Consider the following 26,570-nt stretch of genomic DNA (forward strand, 5'->3'; position numbering starts at 1 on the left):
GGTACACTCCCTGACAAGCTCCTGGCCTGTTCCTCCCTGGAAGACCAAGGTGAATGGGGCCTGCCTGCTGCAGGGGAGCTTTCTGCCTGCCCCCTCGCCCCTCCCCCAGACCCTATGATCAACAGTAATCCCAGCTTGGGTGAGTGTTCCCCTGAAGACACCCAGGAACACTCTTCATGTCCCCTTCCAGCTTCGGTGTACGGAAAGGGGTCCTTGTTGCCTCTCAGGGTTTGCACACTTCAAGCCTCCCTTCAGGCCTGATCCTTCCTCAGAGTGAGAGGGAGTCCCTCCATGCCCTTCTTCCCCCACTGCAAAAGGGAGAGAGAAGGCAGAAGGAAAGACCCCGCTCCAGGAAAATAAAGAATAGGGGAGGGGGGCGTTGAGGCAGAGGCCAGGCCTCTAAGAGCTCGGCCTCCGTGGTGAGGCTGCACCTGGCAGCCCATTTCCCCAGCCGCGGGTCTGACAGGCCTGGGAGAAACGCGAAGGCCAAGCCCTCTGTGGGTGGGGCGGGGGAGGGGCAGGCGCAGAGCGCTCCTCCATTGTCAAGCGCCGTCGCTATGGATACAGACGCTGAAGGGAAAACGCTGAGCTCGCCTGGTCCTGGTGGGCTGTGGCGGTGAGGGCGGTGATGGGAATCCGCTTCCTGGGCGCGGTGGCAGCGGTTGTGGCTCAGCTAGCAGACTACTTCATCGTGGTACGCTGAGACCGGAAGAAGCCAGGTAAGGGTGTGGGCGCCGCCTGAGCTCCGCTTCTGCCCCTGGGCTCCCCCTCCGCCCCCTCGGGCTCTGCCTCTACCCCCGAACTCTGCCTCCTTCGCCCCAAGCTCGGGCTCCGCCTCCGCCTCCGCCTCCGCCCCAAGCTCCGCCTCCTACACCGGGCTCCGCCTCCCTCCTTTCCCGGGCTCCACCCCAAGCCCCGGGATCCTCCTTCCACCCCAGGGCTCCATCCACGCCCCGTCCCGGGCTCTGCCTCTGCCGCAGGCTCCGCCCCCAGGTTCAGCCTCTGCCTCCCCAGGCGCCGCCTCCATCCCCCGGGCTCCGCCTCTGCCCTACCAGGCTCTGCTTCTGCCCACCGGGCTCTGCCTACACACCAGTCTCCTCTCTCCGCACCGGGCTCCTCTCCCCGCCCAGCTCCAGTTTCTGCCTCCATCTCCCGGGCTCCGCCTCCGCCCCCACTAGGCTCCGCCTCTGCTTCCTCGGGCTCCTCTCCCGTCCCCGCCCCGGGCTCCGCCTTCATCCCCGGGCTCCGCCTCCGTTCCCTGGGCTCCTCTGCCGCCGCCTCCTCTGAGCTCCGCCTCAGCCCCCAGCAGCCATCCAGTGGGCTAGGTGGTGCTAGGCCTAGCATCGCAGCTGGGAGGCGGGAAGGAGAGAGGGTTGGGTCCCGAGGTGTAGGAGCGGCGGGTCCACAAGTATCAGCCATCCCAATGCAGCCAAGCTTGGCTGGCTGTGGGCTTGTGTGAGTCACCCGCTGGATGGCGGTCGCAGGGCAAGGTCTGGGCGGTGCAGCTGGGGGCTGGCGGGCTGGGCGGGTCGGGAGAGCCTGCCCGAGTTCTGCCAAGAGCTTCTGTGGAGGCTGCTGGTACCCGGGACCGTGCCCTCGGGCCGCTGGGGTTGGGAGGGCTCGAGCACAGTGTGTGGACTTCCTAGGATTACGCTTGTGCCCGGCATCCTGAGGAGGAGAGATGCTGGGGCCAGTCCTCCTGGAAAGAAAGTACAGAGAGTCGGGTGCTGCCTCCCGCCTGCCCTTGGGAGGGTGGGGTGGGGGAGTTTGGACATCCCAGTCGAACAAAAGCCAGGTACTTGGAAAGGCCACAGGATCCGTGCACATTTTTAGGAACATTGTTTCAGGATGTATGTGCCAGCATTCCAGAATGAAATGGCTCTTCTTAAGACAGCCAGCCAACCACTGCAGGTGGTCTCTCTCACTTAGCTTTCAAGTGATTTGATTGTTCTCTTTATTCATCAGATACTTCTTCATAAGGAACAGTTTGGCAGATACACTGCTGTTTATACTTTGATGGACTTGCACAACCAGGAGTATACAGGGTTCACACAGACTTATTTTCTTATTTTTATATCTTTGTGTTGTTATATATAGATAAACGAGATGTAATAACAAGGTTACTGTAGAGCTGGGGAAACCTCATTCATTTCAGGTTAATTCTACCAGCCCTGCAGCCCCTTGTCTCCAGAGGTGCTTGGGCTGTGTTTTGCTGATTGTTAGTCATTGGTAGCACTAGGGTACTAATGTTCTTCTCATCACTTATTATTATTTATTCATCCCTAAGAATTTGTTTAAGAGAAGGGATCCTTCACATTTTTTCTCCCTACTACCTATTTGAGGTCACTTAAGAGAACTGCCTGCAGGTTGGTGAGATGGCTCAGCAGAAAAACACTCTTGCTGGCAATCCTGGAGACCTGAGTTTGATCCCTGAATTCATGAAAAGGTGGAAGGCAAGAATTGTCTTCTGACCTTCCTATGTGTTCCCTAGTATGCATGTTTCACCTTCATCATGAACACACAAACATACACACACACGGACTAAAAAGAAGACATTGAGCTGTATTTAGAGAATCTTCATGCTGCTCCATAATACCACGTCATTTCACTTTTTAGTTTCTTACAGACATAGTCTTACCCAGACTGCCAGTGTAGAGAATCAGTTTTGTTTTTAATCTTGTTTAGTTTTCAGTTACATTGTTTTTTCCCCTAAAACAACATTATTTAGGTTATTTTTTTTTGACAGATTATCTCAACAAAGCCATGGGTATCCTGGGCTTCCCTAAGTAGATCAGATCAGGCTGGCCTTGAACCTACAGAGATCTGACTTCCTCTGCCTCCCAAGTACTGGTGTTAAAGAACATGCCCAGCTTCCCCCACAACAATTTTGAAACAATAACAAACTTGAAGATAGTTCCAAGTATGTACAGTTAATTGCTCTTTTACTTTGGACATTTTGAGAGGAAGCTGCTGACCTTATGCCCTGTCACTCGGAATGGTTTAGTGTTGATTTTATACAAACAGGAACTTTGTCTTACATAATGACAGTGCAGTTATCAAAATTGGTAATTCACACTGACACATTATTGCATTTAATTTGAGCTATGTTGACTATGTTATTACTCACACAATTGTTGAGGAAGTTGGTACATTTAAGTGTTGCATTGTTTCTTTATCTCTTTAATTTCTTTCAATATGGAACACTTCCCTCATCTTTTTCATGATCTTGTCACTTTTGATGACTACAGATCAGTTACATTTTTCTTCATTAAATTATTTGTTCATTTTACTCCGATTCACAACCTCACTCCTTCCTATCGTCCCAGTTCCACCCTACCAACCACTTTCCCTATAACCCCCACAACCAACCCACCCTGGGATATCAAGTTACATCAGTATTAAGTACCTCTTCTTTCACTGACGCAAGACAAGGCAGCCCTGCTAGGAAAATGTGATCCAGAGGGAGGCAACAGAGATAGGAGCCCAAATCAGAGACAGCCCCTGCTCTACTTGTTAGGGGACCTACTTCCAGACAAACAGCCCATCAGTTTCATATGTGGAGGGGTCCTAGGACTATTCCAGGCATGTACTTTTGTTGGTGGATCAGGCTCTATGAGGCCCCATGTTACCAAGTGAGCTGCCTATGTTGGTCTTCTTGTAGTGTCCTACCCCTCTAGATCCATTAATCCTTCCTCAAATTCTTCCACAAGAATCCCTGAGTTCTGCCTAATTGTTTGGCTGTGGGTCTCTGCATCTGCTTTCATTATCTGCCAGATGAAGCCTCTCAGATGGCAGTTATGTTAGTCTTCTGTCTACAAGCATACCAGAGTATTATAGTGCCAGAATTTGGGTCTCTCCCGTGGGTTGGGTCTCAAGTTGTGCCAGTCTTTGGTTGGCCATTTCCTCAATCTCCTGTCTTTTATTCCTGCATATCTTGTAGTTGACAAATTTGTGTCAAGGGTTTTGCCAGTTGGTTGGTGTCTCCCTCCCTCCACTGGCTACAAGATGTGTCCACTTCAGTCTCAATATCCCTGCTGCTAGGCATCTCAGCCAGGCTCACACCCCCATATTTTCCTAGGTACCTCCAGAATTCCAGGTCTTCATTTTATTTCAGAGATGCTGCAACACCAATTTCCCTTCTTTCCTAGCCCTCTCACCCCATCCACACTTTTCCAACATATGATCCCCCATCGTGTTCCTCTTTTCACCCCCTCTCCCACCCACTTCCTCTCTCCCTCCACTTTCCATGTCTGTCCCCTTCTTAGGGGGATTCAAGTATCCTTTCTTCTACCCTCCATGTTATTTAGTTTATTTAGGATTATACCGTGGTTATCCTGTAAGATATGGCTAATATCCCAGGTTTGTTATTTTTGTTGACTCTCTCTAAGCTCTCTGTGTTCTCATGGATCAATGCATAAACTGGGACCAAGGTATCACAAAAGTGAAACACACTGTGTCCTGTCAGGTGGTACATACTTTCACTTTCATTACTTGTAATCAGTGTTTTCCAGGCTTTTCTACTACAGTGTTAATACCTGTACCCCCATGAGTACCTTAACACTCTGTGTCTTGGTCCTCATCAGAATGTTAATGCATTTGACATACACTTACATCAATATGGATTCATGATTTATGTGCCTTCTGCAGCTGACTAGACTGTTATTGTTTGTTTTAGACTGCTGGGGCTAAGTGACAAATGATTAATAACAAAGGCTTTAGTTTTCACAATTGTAAACTCTGGAAAGTCTAAAGTTAAATTATAAGGTGTACTTGGGGGCATGCTTGTCTACAGTCATGTTCTCACTTTAAACTCAGTGTTCTAAAGGGCCACATGATTTCATAGGATCTCTTCAATAAGGTTCTGAACCTATTTATAAGGGCTTCACCACCCATACCTGAGTACCTCCCAAATATCTCCTGCAGTTCTGTTACTTTGAGTTTCAAGACTTCTACATAGGAATTTTGGGAGGACATAAATATGCAGATCATTTTGATGTTCAAATTGTTTTGTCATTTGACCAATGAGAGCTTATATATCCAGCTTCTGTGTCTTTTTTTCTTTCCATTTTTTATATTATTTTTTATTAATTACACTTTATTAACTTTGAATCCCTCTGTGCCCCCTCCTTCCTCCTCTCCCAATCCCATCCTCCCTCATTCTTCTCCACACATGCACCTCCCCAAGTCCACTGATAGGGGAGGTCCTCCTCTCCCTCCCTCTGATCATTGTCTATCAGGGCTCATCACGAATAGCTTCATTGTCTTCCTCTGTGGTCTGGTAAAGTTGCTTTCCCCTCAGGGGGAGGTGATCAAAGAGCAGGCCAATCAGCACATGTCAGAGACAGTCCCTGTTCCCATTACGATGGAACCCACTTGGACACTGAACTGCCATGGGCAACATCTGTGCTGGGTTCTAGTTTATCTCCATCAATGGTCCTTGGTTGGAGTATTAGTCTGAGAAAAGTCCCCTGTGCCCAGATTTTTTGGATCTCTTGCTCTCCTTGTGGAACAGCTGTCCTCTCCAGGTTTTATTATTTCCTACTTCTTTCATGAAGTGCTCTGCACTCAGCCCAAAATTTGGCTACAAGTCTCAGCATCTTCTCTGATACCCTGCAGGGTAGAGCCTTTCAGATTCCCTCTGTGGTAGGTTCCTGTCCTGTTCCCTGTTTTATCCCTCTTCTGATGTCCATCCTCTTTGCCTTTCTGAATGAGGATTCAGCATCTTAGCCAGAGTCCTCCTCCTTCATAAGTTTCTCTGGTTGTACAGATTTTAGTATGTTTATCCTATATTATATATTTAATATCCACTTATGATTGAGTATATACCCTGTGTGTCTTTCTGCTTCTGGGATACCTCACTCAGGATGATCTTTTCCAGTCCCCACCATTTGCCTGCAATTGTCATGATTTCCTTATTTTTTTATTGCTGAATAATATTCCATTATGTAGATTTACCAAAAATTTTGTATCCATTTTTCAGTTGAGGGGCATCTGGGTTGTTTGCAACTTCTGACTATTACAAATAAAGCTGTTAGAAACATGGTTGGACAAATAAATGTCTTTGTTGTATTCTTGAGCAACTTTTGGATATATGCTTAGGAGTGGTATAGCTGAATCTTGAGAAAGCACTATTCCTAATTGTCTGAGAAAGTGACAGATTGATTTCCATAGTGATTGTACAAGTTTACATTCCCACCAGGAGTGGAGCAGGGTTCCTCTTTCTCAACATCCTCTTCAGCATGTATTGTTATTTGAGCTTTAGATCTTAGCTATTCTGATGGCTGTAAGGTGAAATCTCGTGATTGTTTTCATTTGCATTTCCCTGATGACTAAGGGCATTGAGCATTTTTTAAGTGTTTCTCTGTCATTCATCTATTGAGAATTCTCTGTTTAGCTCTGTGTCCCTTTTTTATTGGATTACTTGATTTGTTGCTGTTTAACTTCTTGAGTTTTCTATATATTCTAGATATTAGCCTTTTTGTCAGATATAAGGTTAGTGAACTTTATATTCTTTCCCATTCTGTAGACAGTGTCCTTTGCTTTACAGAAGCTTTTCAGCTTCGTGAGGTCCCATTTATTGATTGTTGCTTAGAGCCTGTGTTGTTGGTGTTTTGTTACACCAGCCAAGACACAAGACCTGAGAAAGATATTTTCCTGGCAAGAAGAACATAAGAGTCCTTTCCAAAGCAATGGTTTTCTTCAACATAGCAAGCACTGGGATTTAACTTAGGGGATATGGATATGTTCAAATATGGGTTCTCTATTCAGAACCATGCTAAATTAAGTCCTATTCTGAATGTGATCAAAATGTAAAATCTGAGCTCAAAAGGCACTCTTTGCTCAAAGCCAGGTGGAAATATGTGTAAAATTTTTAAAATGGACAGAAATTCCCCTGAGATTATGACCACAAGTTCTTAACTGAAAATGAAGTAAATGAGGCCATGAAACTAGATTGCTCAGGAGGCAATGCCATCTGGTAATCATGATGTCTGATCAATGAGGGGATAATTCAATGCTATATTTCTCACTTACACAAATGACAGAGAACACAAATTCAGAAAATTTCTAGCATCCCTGTGTACACTATACCTCAGGAAAAAAACATCTATAACTTGAAATATAGTTTACATTTTGAAATCATTTTGATACATGACATTTCTACATAACCATGGCTGTTTTAGAACTGTCTGTGGAGCTGGGCATGGTGGCACACACTTGTAATCCCAGCATTCAACCAGGAAGAGGCAGACAGATTTATGTGATTATGAGGATGGCTGGGTCTACAAAGTGAGTCCAGAACAGCCAAAGCAACACAAGAAAATTGTGTCTCAAAAACAAACAAACAGAGAACACACTCTGTGTAACAGTCTGGCCTCAGTCTCAGAGAGATCACCCTGCCATTGAAACCTAGGTTTAGGATGACAGACATGTACTTATGAGCCAACCTATTATTTTTAAGTGGTCTATACTTGAATCAAGGAATTAAAGGATAAAATAAGATGTACAAAGGAACCATTTTCCTTTTAATGAACAGTAATAAGACTTCAAATTCTACAAATAATTTCAGTCATCTATTAGTGGCTGCATTCCTTTGTTAATTTCATCATTTTTAACTGGATATTAGGCATATAATATAGAATAATCATCCTAAAATCTGCACAGCTAAAGAAGCAAATCAAGGAGGACCCTGGGTAAGATGCTCAATCTTCATTCAGAAAGGCAAAGGGGATGGATATCAGAAGATGTGGAAAACAGGGAACTGGACAGGAACCTACCACATAGGGCCTCTGAAAGACTCTATACAGCAGAGTATCAAAACATATGCTGAGACTCATAACCAACCTTTGGGCAGAGTACAGGTAATCTAATGAAACAAGGGGAAAGATAGAAAGACCTGGAGGAGACAGGAGCTCCACAAGGAGAGAAATAGAATGAAAAAATCTGGGCACAGAGATTTTTGGAGACTCAAATAAGGACCACAAATGGAGATAATGTAGTACCCGACAGATATAACCCATTGCAGCTTAGTGTCCAAGAGGGTACCCTAGTAATGGGAACAAGGACTGTCTCTGACATGAACTCAGGGCGTGGCCTTTCTTATCTATGAAGGTTTTACCACATTGGTTACATTCATAAGGTTTCTCTCCAGTGTGAGTTCTTTTATGTATTAGGAATTGACTGTTCTGTGAAAAGGTTTAGCACATTGGTTACATTCATGAGGTTTTTCTCCAGTGTGAGTTCTTTTATGTACTAGGAGATTACTGTTCTGTGCAAAGGCTTTACCACATTGGTTACATTCATAAGGTTTCTCTCCGGTGTGAATTCTTTTATGTTTTTGGAGATCACTGTTCCATGCAAAGGCTTTCCCACGTTGATTACATTCATAAGGTTTTTCTACAGTGTGAGTTCGTTTATGTACTAAAAGCTTACTGTTATATACAAAGTCTTTACCACATTGATTACATTCATAAGGTTTTTCTCCACTGTGAGTTCCTTTATGTCTTAGGAGATCACTGTTAGATGTGTAGGCTTTACCACTTCGGTTACATTCATGACGTTTTTCTCCAGTGTGTGTTCTTTTATGTACTAGGAGATTACTGTTCTGTGCAAAGGCTTTACCACATTGGTTACATTCATAAGGTTTCTTTCCAGTGTGAATTATTTTATGTACTCGTAGATTACTGTTAGATGCAAAGGCTTTACCACATTGGTTACATTCATAAGGTTTCTCTCCAGTGTGAGTTCTTTTATGTCTTTGGAGACTACTGTTATCTGCAAAGGCTTTACCACATTGGTTACATTCATAAGGTTTCTCTCCAGTGTGAGTTCTTTTATGTTTTTGGAGATCACTGTTCCATGCAAAGGCTTTCCCACATTGATTACATTCATAAGGTTTTTCTCCAGTGTGAGTTCGTTTATGTACTAAAAGTCTACTGTTATATGCAAAGGCTTTACCACATTGGATACATTCATAAGGTTTCTCTCCAGTGTGAGTTCTTTTATGTATTAGGAGATGTCTGTTATGTACAAAGGCTTTACCACATTGATTACATTCATAAGGTTTTTCTCCAGTGTGAGTTCCTTTATGTCTTAGGAGATCACTGTTAGATGCATAGGCTTTACCACATCGGTTACATTCATGAGGTTTCTCTCCTATATGTATCCTTTTATGTCTTAGGATATGACTTTTATTTGCAAAGGCATTACTATATAGGCTACATTCATAGTGGTCCGCACCAGTATGTATACTTTTACATGTGTGGGGACTACTGTGATGTGCAAAGACTTCATATTGAGTATCTTCAGGGAGTTTATCTGCACATTGATTGTTTTCATACCTGCAATGATAATTGGCACATATGACAGCTCTTCCACATTCATTACACTGATGGACGTTTTTGCCACATGACTTAATTTTGCAGTTTGAATTAAAAGTAAAGAATAATTACATTTTGAGTTTTCATCATTATTTTTACATTCACAGTGTTCTCCTCTTCTGGTTGTTTTGCTGAGCCAGCAATCAGCTAAGTACTGATGAAATCATAGTGTTGTTAGTTCTATGGCTGATCACCTGTCGTATATTTTGTAAACCTTTACCCTTCCTTACTTATCTATTGGAAATAATAACGAGCTAACAAGTGATAGCAGGGCGCAAAATGCAGGACAGAACTTCTGAGTGAGAAAGGGTTGCTGGGAAGAAGAAAGCAAATGACACACCATTCACCAGCATGACAGTGAGGTTAACAGATGGACATGACCATGAACAAAGAAGTAGAGCTGGCCATGCATTCGGACACTGTGCTAGGTTTGTGTTAGGGAAAAAAAAGGTTCAGAATCTGCCCAGTAAATTGCCTAAGCTTTAAAATATTAAAAAGCCTCTGCATCATTATTTGTACTGCTGGAAGCTCTAAATAGCCCATATAAAGCATAATAGGTATCAATTTTTAAACATCTACTCAAAATGGGGACTACTATACCTTTTAGTTGTTCTGGTTGGTACATTGTTTCTTTCAATATACACATATTAAAATGACTTGTACTCATTGTGATATATGATATAATTATTAAAAGAATAATAATAAATGACATGGTTCCATGATGCATTCACACATTTGATTTTTGTTCATCACAGACATGTGATATAGGGATTATGGTTTTTCCACAACAACATTCCTGACTCTAAAAAAACTGCCCTTCTCACAAAACTTAGCAACATTACTACAAGTATATGAGTAACCCCATTTTACTATGGATGAGTTGATTAGTATAATCTTTTGGATATACTTTCATCACCTATTTACTGTGAATACATTTAGCAATATCTGAGTTGTAGGATACTAAACAAATTGCAGTTTTACCTCAGCGCTAATGAGTAAACAATTTAATCATTGATCTTGTGTGAGTATTATTCCTTGCATTCTTTCTTAGAGGAGTGCCTTGCAAACACACATCAAATACCTAACGTGGACGTACATAGTTTAGTAACAAGTTAGTCATCATCAATAAATACACTTAAAACTGATCATTTACACTGTCCCTTCTCTTTCAAACTTCCAGAACATATTAAAATTTTTTTTCAGAACCATATTCATATCAGCTTACAATGAAAATTACCTTGTATGTCTTCTAGAATTTTGACAGTGCTCTTCTATATTATGACTTTCCCAATTGTAGCCTAAAATACAGTAACAGAAAATGTATGCTTTATTATTGGAAATAATACAAAGTTTAAGTCGTGATCTATGGTCAATCAAAGATCGATTCATCTAATTCTTCCTCATCCTCAAGAGAAATTACAGAAGCACATCAATAACGAATAGTGTTTCCCCATATTTTAAGAAGTAAAGAAAATTCATTGCCCTATCTATTGCAGTGAGGTTCCTGTAGGTCTCTAGCATCACATCTTTGTAGAGATTCCTTTGGGAAGGATCCAGCAAAGCCCACTCTTCTTGAGTGAAGTTCACATGCACATCATTGTAGGTCAATGCAGTCTAAAATATCCACACACATGTACAACAGAAAGTATGATACTTAGAATACTGGAAATGTATCCTTCTTTTACAATATTTTCAATGTATTCTGGTGGCTCTTCTACTTAGTTTCTGACACACAAGTTGTAATGTGATCACCAACTCTTTTTCAGAGTAAACTCAACAGTGAGGTTCACCTCTCTAATTTCTGCATCCTTTTAGTAGGATATAGGCTTACAAGAGAAATGTCAATTAACAGATAAAGAGAGAGAGAGAGTAAAGAGAAAAACAGTACAGAGCCCACATGAGAAAAATAGTATAAATGATTCCTGACTCTTATAAGAATGGGCAGGCTGGGTGTATTATCTGATGACTTTAATTCCAAAATCACTCAGGAAACAGAGGCTGGTGTATTTCACAGAGGTGGATGGTAGACGGCTCTTTGCAATAAATTCCAGGACACTCAGGGGTACATAATAAGATCCTGAAAAATATGCAAAAATTAATCAAACAAACAAGATAAAAAACCTTAAAGATCTTTCTCAACTTTTTATAAAGAGTTACACATTCACTCCAGTTCTGCATACATGTCTAGAAACCTGAAGTACCTCATTTTAAACTGTAATATTAATATGATCTTCTTAAAAATGAAATGTATGTTTGAACAATTACAAAAGGAGAGATGAAAATATTAGCAATGTAAATGTTGATCATAAATAAGCAACATGGGGATGGAGGTATGGCTCAGTAGTTAAGAACACTGTCTGTTCTTCCAGAGGACATGGGTTAAATTCCCAGCACACATATGACAGCTAATAGCTGTCTGTAACACAAATATTTTCAATAAAATACTCGTAAAACATATGCAAGAACACATCAAAGATATACACGATGAAAAAATTGGCTTAATCTCAGAAATACAGGGATAGTTCAGTATATGAAAATCCATCTGTAATCCACCATATAAAGTGACTGAAAGACCAAGATCACATGATCATCTCATTAGATGAAAAAAAAAAAAGGCTTTGACAAAATTCAACAACCCTTCATGTTAAAAGACTTGGAGAAATCAAGCATACAAGGATTCAGGCACACACTTAACATAATAAAGGTAGTAAAAAGCGAACTGAGGGCCAACATCAAATTATTTGGAGAGAAACTTAAAGAAATTCCACTCATATGAGGTACATATCTCCATATCTCTTCAATGTACTCCTTAGGTCCTAGCCAAAACAATAAGACAACTGAAGGTTATAAAGGAGATACAAATTGGAAAGGAAGAATTCAAAGTATCACTATTCGTAGATGATTTCTTAGTATACCTAGGTGACCCAAGAAATCCTACCAGGGAATTCCTACAGTTGAAATACACTTTCCACAAAGTGGCTGGGAGCACAACTAAAATTTTCATTATTCCTTCTGTATACAAATAAAAAATGGGCTGAGAATAAAATTTAGAAAACAACACCCTGAACAGTAGCCACAAACAAGATGAAGTGAAAGACCTCTATGACTAGAATTTGAAGTCTTTAAAGAAAGAAACTGAAGAAAATATCAAAAGATGGAAAGATCTCCCAAACTCATGGATATATAGGATTAACATAGAAAAACAGCATTCTTTTTTAAATATTTTATTAATTACAGTTTATTCACTTTGCATCCGTCCTCCTTCTCCCCTCCCAAATGCTCCCTTTATTCCCTTTCTCTAAAGCAGCATTCTTAAAAATGGAGTCTATAGATTCAATCCATTTCCCAACAACATTCCAACACAGTTCTTTACAGACCTTGAAAGAGCAAACATTAAATTTAAGTGGAAAAATAAAATACCCTCGATAACAGTACAATCCTATAAAATTGGAATAATGACACAGAAATAAACCCACACCCCTATTGGAACTTTACTTTCAACAAAGAAGCCAAAATTATACAATGGAAAAAAGACAGCATCTTAAACAAATTGTGGTAGATGTCTGCACATAGAAAAATGAAAATAGACCCTTTGTATGACCCTGCAGAAACTGAAGTCCAAGGGAATCAAAGACCGTCACATAAACCCAGAAACTCTAAATCATATAGAAGACAAGGTGGAGAAAATTCTGGAACTAATTAACACAGGAGAACAACATCAGCACAGGCTCTGAGATCAACAATAAATGGCATCTCAAACTGAAAAGCTTCTGTAAGTCAAAGGACACTATCAATAGAACAAAACAGCAGTCAACAGATTGGGAAAATATCTACACCAATCCCACATCAGACAGAAAAGTAATATCCAAAATATACAAAGAACTTAAGAAATTAAACACCAACAAATCAAAAAAAACAATTTAAAAATGGGGTTCAGAGCTAAACTGAGAAGTCATAAGAGAGAAAAGTGAAATGGCTGAGAAACACTTAAAGAAAAGATCAAAGTCCTTAGCCATTAGACAAATGGAAATCAAAATGACTCTAACATTCCATCGTACACCAATGAAGTTGCTAAGATAAAAAAACTCAAGTGACAACACATTCTGGTGAGGATGTAGAGAAAAGGGAACTTTCCTCCAGGTCTGATGGGAGTGCAAACTTGTACTACTTCTCTGGTAATCAAACTGGTGCATTCTCAGAAAATTGGGCATATTTCTACCTCAATACCCATCTATACCACTCCAGGGAATATATCCCAAAGATGTTTCATTATAGAACAAGGACATTTGTTCTACTATGTTCATAGCTGTTTTATTCATAACATCCAGAAAGTGAAGAATGGATAAAGAACTACTAATACATTTACACAATGGAATACACCTCAGTTATTAAAAATAAATCATGGAAATTGCAGGCAAATGGATCAAACTAGAAAAGATCATCCTGAGAGAGGTAACCCAGACACAGAAAGAAACACATTGCTTATAAGCAGATATTAGACCTATAGTACAGCATACGCATTCTACAATCCACACACCCAAAGAAGCTAAGTAAGAAGGGTCCATGGGAGGTTGGCAGAATATCACTCAGAATAAAAAAAAGAGAACAGACAGCAGAAGTAGATGAATAGAGGGAACTGTGCAGAAGTTAGAATGGGGAGGGAAACAAATGTGGGTAGCAGATGTGGGGAGAATTGTAGTAGGACGTGAGAGGCATGAGAACAAGAAGGGTAACTGAGGGGGCTTCTCCTTGGAGTCATTTGACAGGGAAGTTTCATGAGAGGACCTGGGTGTGACTGGGCATGACTCTAGCTGAGAATCCTAATGGAGGGGCAGGAGAAGAGAGACATGGAAAATTAAGTATGAAGTGACCACCTCTTAGCCAGTCAGGACTAGTGGAGAGAGGGAACAACAACTGGACAACAAAACCCACTATCCAAAAATTACCCTGACTGCAATAAGTTTAGGGATAATGATGGAACAAAGATTGAGAGAATGTCCAACCAATAATTGGGCCAACCTGAGACTCACACTACACTAGAGAGCCAGCCAATGAAACTGTAAATGTTGCATTGCTGAGCTTGTAGAAAAGAGCCTAATTATGCCTGTTACCTCAGAGGCTCCACCCAATAGCCAATGGAGACAGATGCTGGAACTTGCAACTAAGCATGGGGAGGATCTCTGGGCGTCTTATGGAAGTACTGGGGGAAACATGGAAGAACCCGAAGGGGATAGAAAGCCACAAGAAGACCAACAGAGAAAAGTAACCCAGACCTGGGGGGGGGGTTAAGAAAATGAGACATCAACTAAGGAGCATGCATGTTCTAGACCTAGGCTTCTTGAACTTATCTGTACTAAGGGTGGTTGGGTCCATGTGGGTTGAGTGGTAAGTTGAGGGGACTGTTTCTAAAAGGAACTCTACTGCCCGCTTTTAGAAAATCTCCCCCTGGCAAGTGTGCCTTGAATGGCCTTAGTGGATGAGGATATGCTCAGTCCTGATGTGACTTGATGTGCTGCAATGGGGTGATACAGAAAGACTAAGGCTCTATTTTTGTGAGAGGGGAGGAAGAAGGGTGAGGGTGGACTGAGAGCAGAGGAAGGAAGGATCACTCTTTGGATGTAAAGTCAAAAAACAAACTAATCTCTCTAAAAAATTTAATACACTCAGAGAGAGAGAGACAATGGAATTGAAAGGTGATAACGGAGGGGGCTGTAGGTGGGACATGAAATAAACATAATAAATAAAAATGAAAAAGAATAATATTAATACATTCTCTGAAATATCCAGAGGGAAAACTGGCAACATGACCTTGCCCATCAAATTAGAATTCGTCCAAATAAACCTCCAAAACTGTCATCAAATCTTCATATATCTGTCATAGTCTAAGAACACAGTCATATTATACATCTATAACATGCTTTTTTGAAATTAATTTAATTATTGTGTCATTATATAGAATCTGTAGGAAATTCTCTTACAAGGCAGAACTTCAGCACGATGTGACATAAAGAAGTATGTAACTTCAAACAATACATATATACATACATACATTTTATTAAACATTTTAATGTTAATGTCCAGGAGCAAAGTCACTTTTAGCATACTTTTTTTTCTTCTAACTTGCTACTGTGCTACTGTGATTGAATCCCCTAACCACCAACATCTCAGGTCATGAATGGGTTTACTTTTTTGGCCCATCATTTTGAAAACCTAGGATAGAAACTCAAATTTCAAGAAAACTAAGGAAAAAATCAGGGCAAATATTGTTTCCTGTCTTGCTCTCATTTCTTCATTGTCTCAGGCTCAGCTAGCTTTTTTATGCAGCCCAGGGCCACTTAATTAGGGATATTGCCATCCTCAATTGAAGAACCTTCTATAGAAATCATCAGTCAATGCAATCTCTCGTTTACATAGAAACCAGCCATTTTCTCATTAGTTTACTTACTTTTTCACCTTATAGCCTGCTCAAAGCTCTGTACCTCCTCTCCTGCTGTTATCATCCCCACCATCATCCTTCACTCCTCCTCCCCTTCTTCTCAGGAAAGGGGAGACTCCCCATAACAAATCTCAGCACATCAAGTTGCATACAGACTAAGTGCATCTTCTTCCACTGAGGCCAGAGAAGGCTTCCAAGCTAGGGCAAAATGATTCATAAGCAGTCAACTGTGTCCATGTCACAGACAGCCCCCATTTCAGATTCTAGGTGACCAACATGAAGACAAAGCTGACCATCAACTAGACATGTGTAAGTGCCTAGGTCCATTCCATGCATGTTCTTTGAATGGTGGCAACCAGCAATTTTAGGCTGGCATGCTGTGAACTGAATTTATCATGTAAAAAACCCACAGTATTATGAAATGCAGGATCATGAAGATATATTACGGACACAAAAATATGACTTCTGTACTTACTGTTCAGCAAAAGTAATGACGATTGTATACAATATGTGTGAAGGAATATAGCAAAAATTCCAAAACATAAGCCCAACAATATACTCAAGTTTTCATCAAGACACCTAAGGAAACTCAACCAAGAAAAAAAGGTAGACCAATGTTTCCTATGATTATATACATATAGAAATTAAATAAACACAAACATCACAACTCCCACAAAAATAACTCAAAGTAACTCCTACACTGTTCAAATTATGCTCTAGGTACTACTGACCTTATTTTCAAACAGAGTCCCCATGACCTGTCTCTCTAAATGGAGGTCACCAAAATGACAGACTATGGCACTGTAGCCCTGCATGGCCCCCTAGTGACTGCAGGCAAATCCAGTCCCACTGATGCCCCTAAACAAAACAATGTTAAATAATAATTTTATAACTGTTTCCTGCTACATCTATTATGTCACAAGCTGTGAAATCTGCCCTAGTTAACTATATAACACAATGTGCATCTGTGACACCACTGCAGCTCAGAAACTCCTTTTAACCCTGGAATTGAGTTCCTTAAGTCCCAGAAATTTGACCTTCATTTTTTTCAAGTTGTCTTCCCACTTCGCACACATAAATAGGCAGCTCATTACATGACTCAAATGAGTAATTTTTAGAACTCAGCTGTGGTACAGGCTTTACCTTAAAATTTTGGGAATTTTAACCAAGAGGAAAGCAAAATCATGCTGCTGGGAAGCAATAGACTGGGATGTAAGAGACCTGTACCAATAAAGCTTGCCTTAGAAATATTTTTCCAAAAGGCTGAAGATGCAGCTGTTCTAGAATTAATATCCACCCCCACAGTGAAAGTACACCATACATAATTAAATGGTTAACTAAAAAATAATCTCTTTAATAGTAGCACGTATCTAGCTCTACTTAATGCTATAAGTGAAGTCAGCATAAAACTGATTTTGTATTCCATACACACAGTCTTTCTTAAGTCTCTTAATTTTAGGCTTCAGTTTATACATTAAACAATTTTAATATGGACCAGAGATTTCAAGTCTAGCCACTGAAACAAATGGGAGATTTACACAGCAAAGATATTCCTTGAATGATTTAAGGACTCCACTTCCATAATACAGCAGGTCATTATTCAGTGTCAAGGTAGAAGAGAGAGGACTCAGTGGTTTCAAATGTTAAGAAAAGTAGAAGGTAGAAAAAGTGCCAAAACCATACAATGGAAAAAAAAAGACATCTTAACAAATGGTGTTGGACTAACTGGATGTGTACATGTACAAAAATGCAAACAGACAAATACTTATCACCCTGCACAAAACTAAAATACATATGGATCAAAGACCTCAATATAAAAACGGACACACTAAACCTGTTAGAAGAAAAAGTGGGGAAGAGCCTAGAACACATTGGCACAGGAGACAACTTCCTGAACAGAACACCAACAGCACAGGCTCTAAAATCAACAATCAATAAATGGGACCTCATGAAACTGAAAGGCTTCTGTAAAACAAAGGACACTGTCATCAGAACAAAACAGTTTACAGACGATCTACAGGTTGGGAAAGGATCTTCACCAACTCTATATCTGACAGAGGGCTGATATCTAGAATATATAAAGAAATTAAGAATCAACAAATCAAGTAATCCAATTTAAAAAATGGGATACAGAGCTAAACAGAATTCTCAATAAAGGAACATCAAATCACAAAGAAACACGTAAAGAAAGGCCCAACATCTTTAGTCTCATGGAAATGCAAACCAACACGACCCTGAGATTTCACCTTACACCCATAAGAATGGCTAACATCAAAAACTCAAGTGACAACACATGCTGGAGATTATGTGAAGCGGAACCCTCCTCCATTGCTGGTGGAAAAGTAAACTTGTACAACCACCTTGGAAATCAATCTGGTCCTTTCTCAGACACTTAGGAATAGTGCTAACTCAAGATCCAGCTATACCACTCCTAGGCATATATCCAAAAGTTACTCAAGTATACAACAAGGACATTTGCTCAACCATGTTCATAGAAGCTTTATTTGTAATAGTCAGAAGCTGGAAACAACCCAGATGTCCCTCAACGGAGAAATGGATACAGAAATTATGGTACATTTACACAATGGAATACTACTCAGCAAAGAAAGCATGAAATCAGCAAGCAAAAGGTGGGATCTAGAAATGATCATCCTGAGTGAGGTATCCCAGAAGCAGAAAGAGGCACATGGTATATACTCACTTATAAGTGGATATTAGACATATAATATAGGATAATCATACTAAAATCTGTACACCTAAGGAAGCTGATCAAGAGGGAGGACCCTGGTACGATACTCAATCTTCATTGAGAAAGGCAAACAAGACAGACATCGGAAGAGGGAGAAAAGAGAAAACAGTACAGGAGCCTATCACAGAGGGCTTCTGAAAGACTTTACTCAGCAGGATATCAAAAAAATATGCTGAGATTCATAGCCCACCTTTTTGCAGAGTGCAGGGAATTTGGGGGAGGAAGGGGGAGATAGAGGGACCTGGAAGGAAAAAAAGCCCCACAAGAGCAACAGAACCAAGAACTCTGGGCACAGGGGTCATTTCTGAGACTGATACTCCAAGGAAGGATCATGCATGGAGATAACTTGGAACTCCTGCATAGAAGTGCCCCATGGCAGTTCAGTGTCCAAGGGGGTTCCCTGGTAGAGGGAACAGGGACTGTCTCTGACATGAACTCAATGACTGGCTCTTTGATCACCTCCACCTGAGGGGGGAACAGCCTTGTCAGTCCACAGAGGAAGACAGAGAAGCTGGTCCTGATGAAACCTGATGGACTAGGGTTAGATGGAAGTGGGAAGGACCTACCCTGTTATTGGAATGGGGGAGGGGCATGGGAGAGAAGGAGAAAGGGAATGTGGGATTAGGAGAGGAAACGGGAAGGGGATGCAGCTGGGATGGAAAGTGAATAAACTAATAAAATAAAAATTAATAAAAATAAAATTAAAAAAATACAACAACAACAAAAAGCTAGGGTGGGAAGGTCTTGCACAAGCTACATCTTATCCTAACTAAGCTTCTTGAGAAGAATAGCATCTTGTACACTACTTCCTTGAAAGAAATGGAAGGAAACAGGAAACGTCTATGAATTGATCAGAAATTCTCATACAATGGGATAAAATCATGAGGAGTCTAAAAAAACAATACTGCATGAGGGAAACACAAGATCTCAATAACATTATTTACCAACACCACAGTGACTTTGGAACTGATGAGGGTATCTCCATGTGTTTGAAAGAGGTGGGTTCTCAAAATGAGAAGCAAGCACTCCTCAAATGTCCTTACCCTGCTGCTCACCCTATTTCTGGTTTTAGAAAAGGAACAGTGCTTTATTTTAAATAACTCAGAATCTTGGGGAAATCTCCCAAGGCCTAGGCCACAGGATATACTGGCTCTGCAAAGCATATTTGAGGAGTGTGAGAAGTTAGATTATTCTCCATCATGAGGACCTCAAGGAAGGTTTTGTTTGGTCAGGGCAGCCCTCAACACAACAGTGTTTTCTCTGTTCAACTGTTTTCATCAGATGTCTTGCCCGTGTGGCTGAACTATGCTTTTCTTAAGAAGAAAATTGCAACTTTATGGCACATCAGGCTTTAATGTTGGCTCTGATTCTGTAATGGCCCACTAAGCAGCTTGTTAGATGTCTCTTTTTTGACATGGAGATGGGCCGATGGTTGGTATGAATCAGGGGCTTTCTCCTTGGTTATGGCTGGAGACAAATTTGTTGACTATCCTCTTGAGCAAATAGGTTTCCTAGCATCCCAATGTCTAACAGGCTGGGTTGGCATGCTACTTATCTGTTTTAAAACAGCCCTTAGCTATTCTACTTGGTGTGATGTCCTGTCACCTAAGCACTGAAAATTTCTGTACATCAACTGTTCTATGAATTTACATCACAGCTTTACACTGAAGTGCTACTCAATACATATGTTACCTACAACTTCCACTAAACATGCATACACATAGTGTGTAAGAGGTGGCCTCCGGAGCCCAACCTTCCTCAAACAGCTCTTCCATTTTATTAGCAAGATAAATCTAACTTTAAAGTCCCAATGTTGCAGCGCCGTTTTCCACTGAACACATTGAAACATTTTCCTAATTATCAGTTAACTGGTTAAACTTGCTGTTACTTTAACCAGGTGCCTTAAATTGTATAAGTAAGCCCTCACTTACTAACAGTCAGAGGACACACTTCTCTGTTGCCTTATCACCTTGAGCTCTGGAACAAATGTCAAGTGATAAAAATTAGAGGCCTTAGGTTCAAGGCCGAATGTCTTAGAAAACATTTAAAAGTGTTGAGCCCAGGTGTACTGGATCAGCATAGCCTCCAACATAAACTCCCTTGCTTAACCCACATTTGATTGGATGACCCCGACTCTCTCCAAGGGGCCCTCACCTTATGAATTTAAACCTTTAAATATACAATAAAGCATACCCTGGGGCACCATTCAGATCTGAACTGGCCACTTTCCTGAGCTCAGAAAATAAAGCATTCATTCTAACCTGTTCCAGAAGTGAGTTCTCTCTGTTCAGAACCAAAAGTCAATATGCTCAAGATATTCAGATGCCCGGCTATGTTCAGGGCTAGGAAAGGGGGCCTCTCTGGTTGCTGTTTCTGGTTGCCAGCTCCCACCCAGCCTCAGGAAGGACCCTAAACAGCTTCTACTGCTGTTCAGCCTCCTGCTCCACCAGGCTGGGGGCAGTGGACACACACCATGTTGCAACTTCGGAACTTGGCTGAAATCCCCTCACAGTACACAGCAGCAGCGCTTATACCAGAGCAGACCAACCATTCAACCCTGCTCAGCTAAAGAGCGAACTTGCAGCAAGGCGCCAGGAAGAACCCGCCTCTCCCTCTGACTGCAGGAATGAAAGCATCTGATTGGCCAATGAGTCTTAAGTGACATGAGCACCTCCCTTAGGATTACAGTGTACTGAAGGGACAAGACTTAGTGATTCCTGGTCCAGGCTTCTCTTTTAGGACCAAACTTTCTTCAGATCTGGACATGTTTGCATTTCATCATCATTTGTGCCTGTTCTCCCATAGCCTACCCTGTGTCTTTCAGCACTCAGGATAAAATTACCCTCTTCCTCCTCGAATCAGCTTGCATAGCTGCACAAACATTATTCAACCTGTAGCAGAGTGAACACTCTGTCCAACAGGTGGAAGAAGGCCAAGAATTTTAAGAATTAAAGAGAGATTTAAGAAAATGCAAAGAGTTTTTTGTTCTGTGACTTCAGGTAAACTGGAGCCACTTTTCTCCTGGAAGAGACCCAGGAGAAAAAAAAGCAGGGAAAACATGACACTTTGGAGTACTATCATCAGGTAAAACTTCTTCCTCAATAGGAAGATGAAGAACACAGAAACCTGCACTAGTGAAGGCTCTCTGCATGAAATGACCTGACAGAATAAATTTTTCTGTGTATGTATACAGCTAATACATATATATTTATGTATACACACACACACACACACACACGATTTGGTATTTTGAGACAGGGCCTCTTCTTTTAGCCCTGGTTGTCTTGGACTAGATCTGTAGACCAGGCTGACCTTGGACTCGCTGAGACTGGCCTGCTTCTTCCTGCCAGAAGGCTGGGATTCAAGCCCTGTGCCACTAAATCCATCTTAGATTTTCTGTTTTATTTTATTTTTTTTTAAAGACCGGGTTTCATCATGTAGGCCCGTTTGTGCTGGACTCTTTGTCAACGAGGCCAACACTGAAATCACAGAGCACAGCCTGTGTCTGCCTTTCAGGTGCCTGGATTAAAGGCTTGTGCAAGCATGGCTGGCAAGACCTTAGACTTTTAAGGATATGTTTAAAGGAGGGTTTCTTATCTAACTAATTTTTTTAAGATTTTTGAGTAGGTGGATGAGGAGACCTCTGACTATTATTATGTGTATGTGTCTGTGTGTGCATTAAATCAGACATTGTTGCCATGCTCACAGACCTTCTTAGATCAGAGTTTTTACTCTTATGCCTAAGAAATTTTTATTTTATTTTATTTTATTTTATTTTATTTTATTTTATTTTATTTTATTTTATTAGAAAAACATCTCCCCAGGCAGTGAGTTCTGTGCTGAGCATCACTTGCACTGTGGGTCTGATCCTCTGAGGGCAAGGAATCATATGAAAGAAGAGAGACTTAGTATCATCTGGAGAGGACAGGAGCTCTACAAGGACCAAATATATCTGGGCACAGGGGTCTTTTATGAGACTGTATCTCCAGTCAAGGACCATGCATGGATATAACCTAGAACCCCTGCTCGGATGGAACCCACGGTAGCTTAGTAGCCAAGTGTGTTCTATAGTAATGGGAACAGGGACTGTTTATGACATGAATTCAATGGCTGGCTCTTTGATCTACCCCCCACCTCCAGGGAGGAGCAGCCTTCCTAGAACACAAAGGTGGATATTGCAGTCAGTCCTGAAGATACCTGATAAGCTAAGGTGAGGTGGACCTCTCTTATCAGTGGCCTTGGAAAGGGGCATGGAGGAAATGAGGGAGAGAGGGTGGGATTGGAAGGGAGTGAGGGAGTGGGCTACAGCGGGAATAAAAAGTTAATAAACTGTAACTAATATTAAAAAAATAAAATAAATAAAATAAAAAACAGAGAACAGATCTCAATGTAGAATTCTCAACAGGAGAATCTCAGATGGCTGAGAAACACTGTTCAGGTTCAGCATCCTTAGCCTTTAAGGTAATGCAAATGGAAACTACTTTGAGCTTTAATTTTACACATGTTAGATGGTGAAGTATAACAGGACAAGTGACAGCTCACTCACACTGACAAAGGTGTTGGGGAAGGGGGACACTCCTCCATTGCTGGTTGGAGGTCAAACAAATACAGCCAACATTGTATTTTCTCACACAACTGAGTTGTTGTCCCAGGAGGTTGTATGAGGATGCCCAAAAGCCCGGGCTGATGTTACGAGAGAGCATTGCTCTCTGAAAAACAACAGCAGGGCCACACTCTGGAGGAAAGCTTATACACAGTGCACTGAAAGTGGAGAGGTGGACGAAGTGCAGGTTAAAAGATTTCACCCCTATGTTCTAGTCTCTTTGGGGTAAGACAGTACTGTACAGGCTATCAAAAGAGAAACCTGGACATAAACCCAGAATAAAAACCACTCCACCTAAAATCTGTACTGCTTACAAGATGTAAAGGGGGCATGATTATACCAAACTTGCTTGAGTGGTGAGCTAATGTTTGGTTTAACTTGCAGCACAATCCATTAAATGGAACCCACTCCCTTGATGGCCAAGAATGTCTCCAAGACATAAACAGCAAGGACTGTGTTTGTATGTGTCCACTCCAGGTCCACTGCAGAGATGTCTTGGCTGTTAGTTCTATATTTTTGTGAGACTCCTAACATTAAGAACAGGTATAACTTTGACTCTCTCACCTGCTCTTGAGACTCTTTTTCCCCTATTTAGGGTTCCTTGTCCATCCTCACTGTGAGGTCTGTTGGCCTTATCTTTTTTGTATTTTGTTTGGCAGTCCTATCTTAGAGGCCTGTTCTTTTCTGAAATGGATACAGAGGAAGGAAGTAGATATGGGGAAAGAAGGGAGGTATGCTGGATGTGAGAGAAGTGGAGGGAGGGAAAACAGTGGTCAGAATATATTGTATGAGGGAAGAATCCTTTTCAATTAAAAAGCATTAATTTAATTTTCCTACCTAAAAATGCAAAGAAGAGAAGCAATCAAAGAGAAGTGAAATAGTGAAGACAAGGAAAAAAAATCATGATGTACAGTTATTATTCGGTGTGCAAAGAGGGGAAACATCATTCAGGAGTTTAACAAGCTTATTCTTTAGTCTTATCTAGATCTATGAAATCAGATGTTTTGCTCTCACCAATATGAAATATATATCACACAGGTAAAATGAGGTAATTTTCTGCTGTTGTGTGGAATTACAGGGGTCCCTGCTCACTTAATTCCAAAACAGTACTCTTTCTTCTCTATAATAAAAACTAAAGTTTGGAGCTAGAGAGGTGGCTCAGCAGATAAGAACACCCTCTGTTCCTTCAGATGACCTGAGTTCAATTCTCAGAAACCACATGGTGGCTCACAATCATCTATACTGAGATATGTTGCCCTCTTCTGGCATGCAGGTACAAATGCTGATAGAACATTAATTAAATATATAGTCTTTAAAAAACAAAAAAATAATTTGAATAATATTCACAATAATGGAAATAAGCATGTAATGTTATACACTATTTATGCATTAACTATATAATACATTAAGTATATACAAACTGATATTTTAAAATGCTAAGTGTTTAAACATGTTTTCCCAGTAAAAATAAACATGTCATCATCTAAGGTGGGTTAGCTGATCAAAACAAAACTAAGTGTTACTTGTCTAAGACTATTACATTTTTATTCAACTGTAATTTGTCATTATTTCAATACAAACAAAACAAGTCAGTCTGTTTCTTAACTCATTTTCACTTCATGCAGCATGACTCATTGGCAGAAAACTCTTACGCCATCAAAATAAACCAACATTCTGCATTTTTATAGTATATTATATTGTAAAAGTACATTTGCTTTTTATTTCTATAACAACATTTGCTCTAAAAAGCCTGACATTTGATTTTCCTTCTCCACATACCAAATAAAAATATATTAAAAAAATTCTTTGAAAGTGATTGCTTCTGCTAGGTTGTGTTGTTTCTGCCCTTCATTTTCTATTGTGAACTATAAGGTAGACAAGTTGACTAAAGCTCTCCTACCCAATGGACAAATGGGAATGTAGCAAGATTGGAATCAGAGAGAGAGAGAGAGAAGTTTGTTGATTTGACACTGCTTATGCTGTAATTATACACTGTTTCATGACCAATAAAGCAATGACTGTGAAAGTCTTTTATAAGTGTGTAATCCCTTTACCATTGCTATTGTTGTCATTCATTTATCATACTGTCCTTCTGAGTCACAAACCATGACCTCAACAAATAAGGAATTAGGTTACTTTAAAAGTTATCCACCACAAACATAAACACAATAAACATGAGAATTCAGATACATTTTATAACTAATCAAAAGTACATGAAACTTTACTGAGAAGACTGCTGGGATCAATAGCCATTTTGTCATTTTATGAGAGCTACGTGCAATGTAGGCACACGTAAACATGGATACAATGAGAATGTGTGAAAAACATGGTTTATTGTAGGTTTTTTGTTTGGGTAATGAGGAGGTGTGGGTGTAGGTAACACCAACAAATGCATCAGATTACAAATAATAAATCCTTGCAGTTTTACATGAACTATAAGAACACAACCTGATGTTCCTTAATTTTAGTACGAATCTGTGGGAATTCCTAAATTCTGCTATCAAGAGATTATTTTGTATGCTAATACATGATCCCATACCACATTCAAATTTATTATTCAATTGAGAACCATGTTTTATTTTCACTTTTTTTCTTCTTAAATTATACATGGGGGGATAGCTTTTGTGACCATAGCAGTGTATTTTGTGTCAGTAAACTCTATACTGAAGTCTTCTTTCTATGGCTGTGTAAATTATTTCATTACTTTCAATTTTATATACTAACTATAGTTTGCTAAACAAATGATTATGTAGGATATCATTTACACTTTTATACTAGAGTAAACAAAACCAATGGAATGATGTATTTTTAAAAAAGATGTTGGCTATTTTCTATTTCAATATGAATTCACCAGAATCCAAAGAAAATTTCTATGAATTTCTAAGAGGAAAGCTGATTCCAAAGCTATGTCCCATGAAAAACGACACAGAATTCCAAATAGGATAATGAAGTAAGAGTACACACATATGCAGCTGTGACCTCAGAACGTGTCTCAGAGCTACAACTATCAAGAATGTACAACAGTTGCAACCAAATTAGGAGACAAAGAGAAAAAGCCAAAATCATAAGCCTAAAAATATATTCAAGTTTTCCTCAAAAGACCCAAGGAAACTCTGCCAGGAAAAATGTGACTTGACCAAGGTTACTTATGGTTATATGTGTACAGAAATTAAATAAGCACAGACTGCAAAACTCTTACAAAAGCAACTCAAACTGACCCCTAAAAAGTATATTTCTGACAAACCAGCTACCGTAGATCGCTCTTCTAAAAGGAGAGACCACATGCTCAATGGTCTGGAGCTCACTGTGGAAAAAAAGTGATCAAAAAAGAGGGCTACGATTCTAAAGCCCCTCATGCCTTCTTGTGGTTTCAGGCAAATCCAACACCACTAAAAGCAATACACA

At 40.5% G+C, this 26,570-nt stretch overlaps 1 protein-coding gene across 1 annotated transcript in view; it reads right to left on the minus strand.

Moving 5' to 3' along the window:
* Nucleotides 1-8,167: 8,167 nt before the first annotated feature.
* LOC132650849 (zinc finger protein 431-like) overlaps nt 8,168-26,570 on the minus strand; it is a 120,330-nt gene continuing 101,927 nt past the window's right edge. The window contains exon 4 of the mRNA XM_060376185.1: nt 8,168-9,159. Coding sequence (XP_060232168.1) covers nt 8,168-9,159 — 992 coding nt within the window. The remainder of the gene's footprint in view (nt 9,160-26,570) is intronic.

This window comes from Meriones unguiculatus, assembly GCF_030254825.1.
Source record: "Meriones unguiculatus strain TT.TT164.6M chromosome 13 unlocalized genomic scaffold, Bangor_MerUng_6.1 Chr13_unordered_Scaffold_34, whole genome shotgun sequence".
NCBI classification, from domain to species: Eukaryota; Metazoa; Chordata; class Mammalia; order Rodentia; family Muridae; genus Meriones; species Meriones unguiculatus.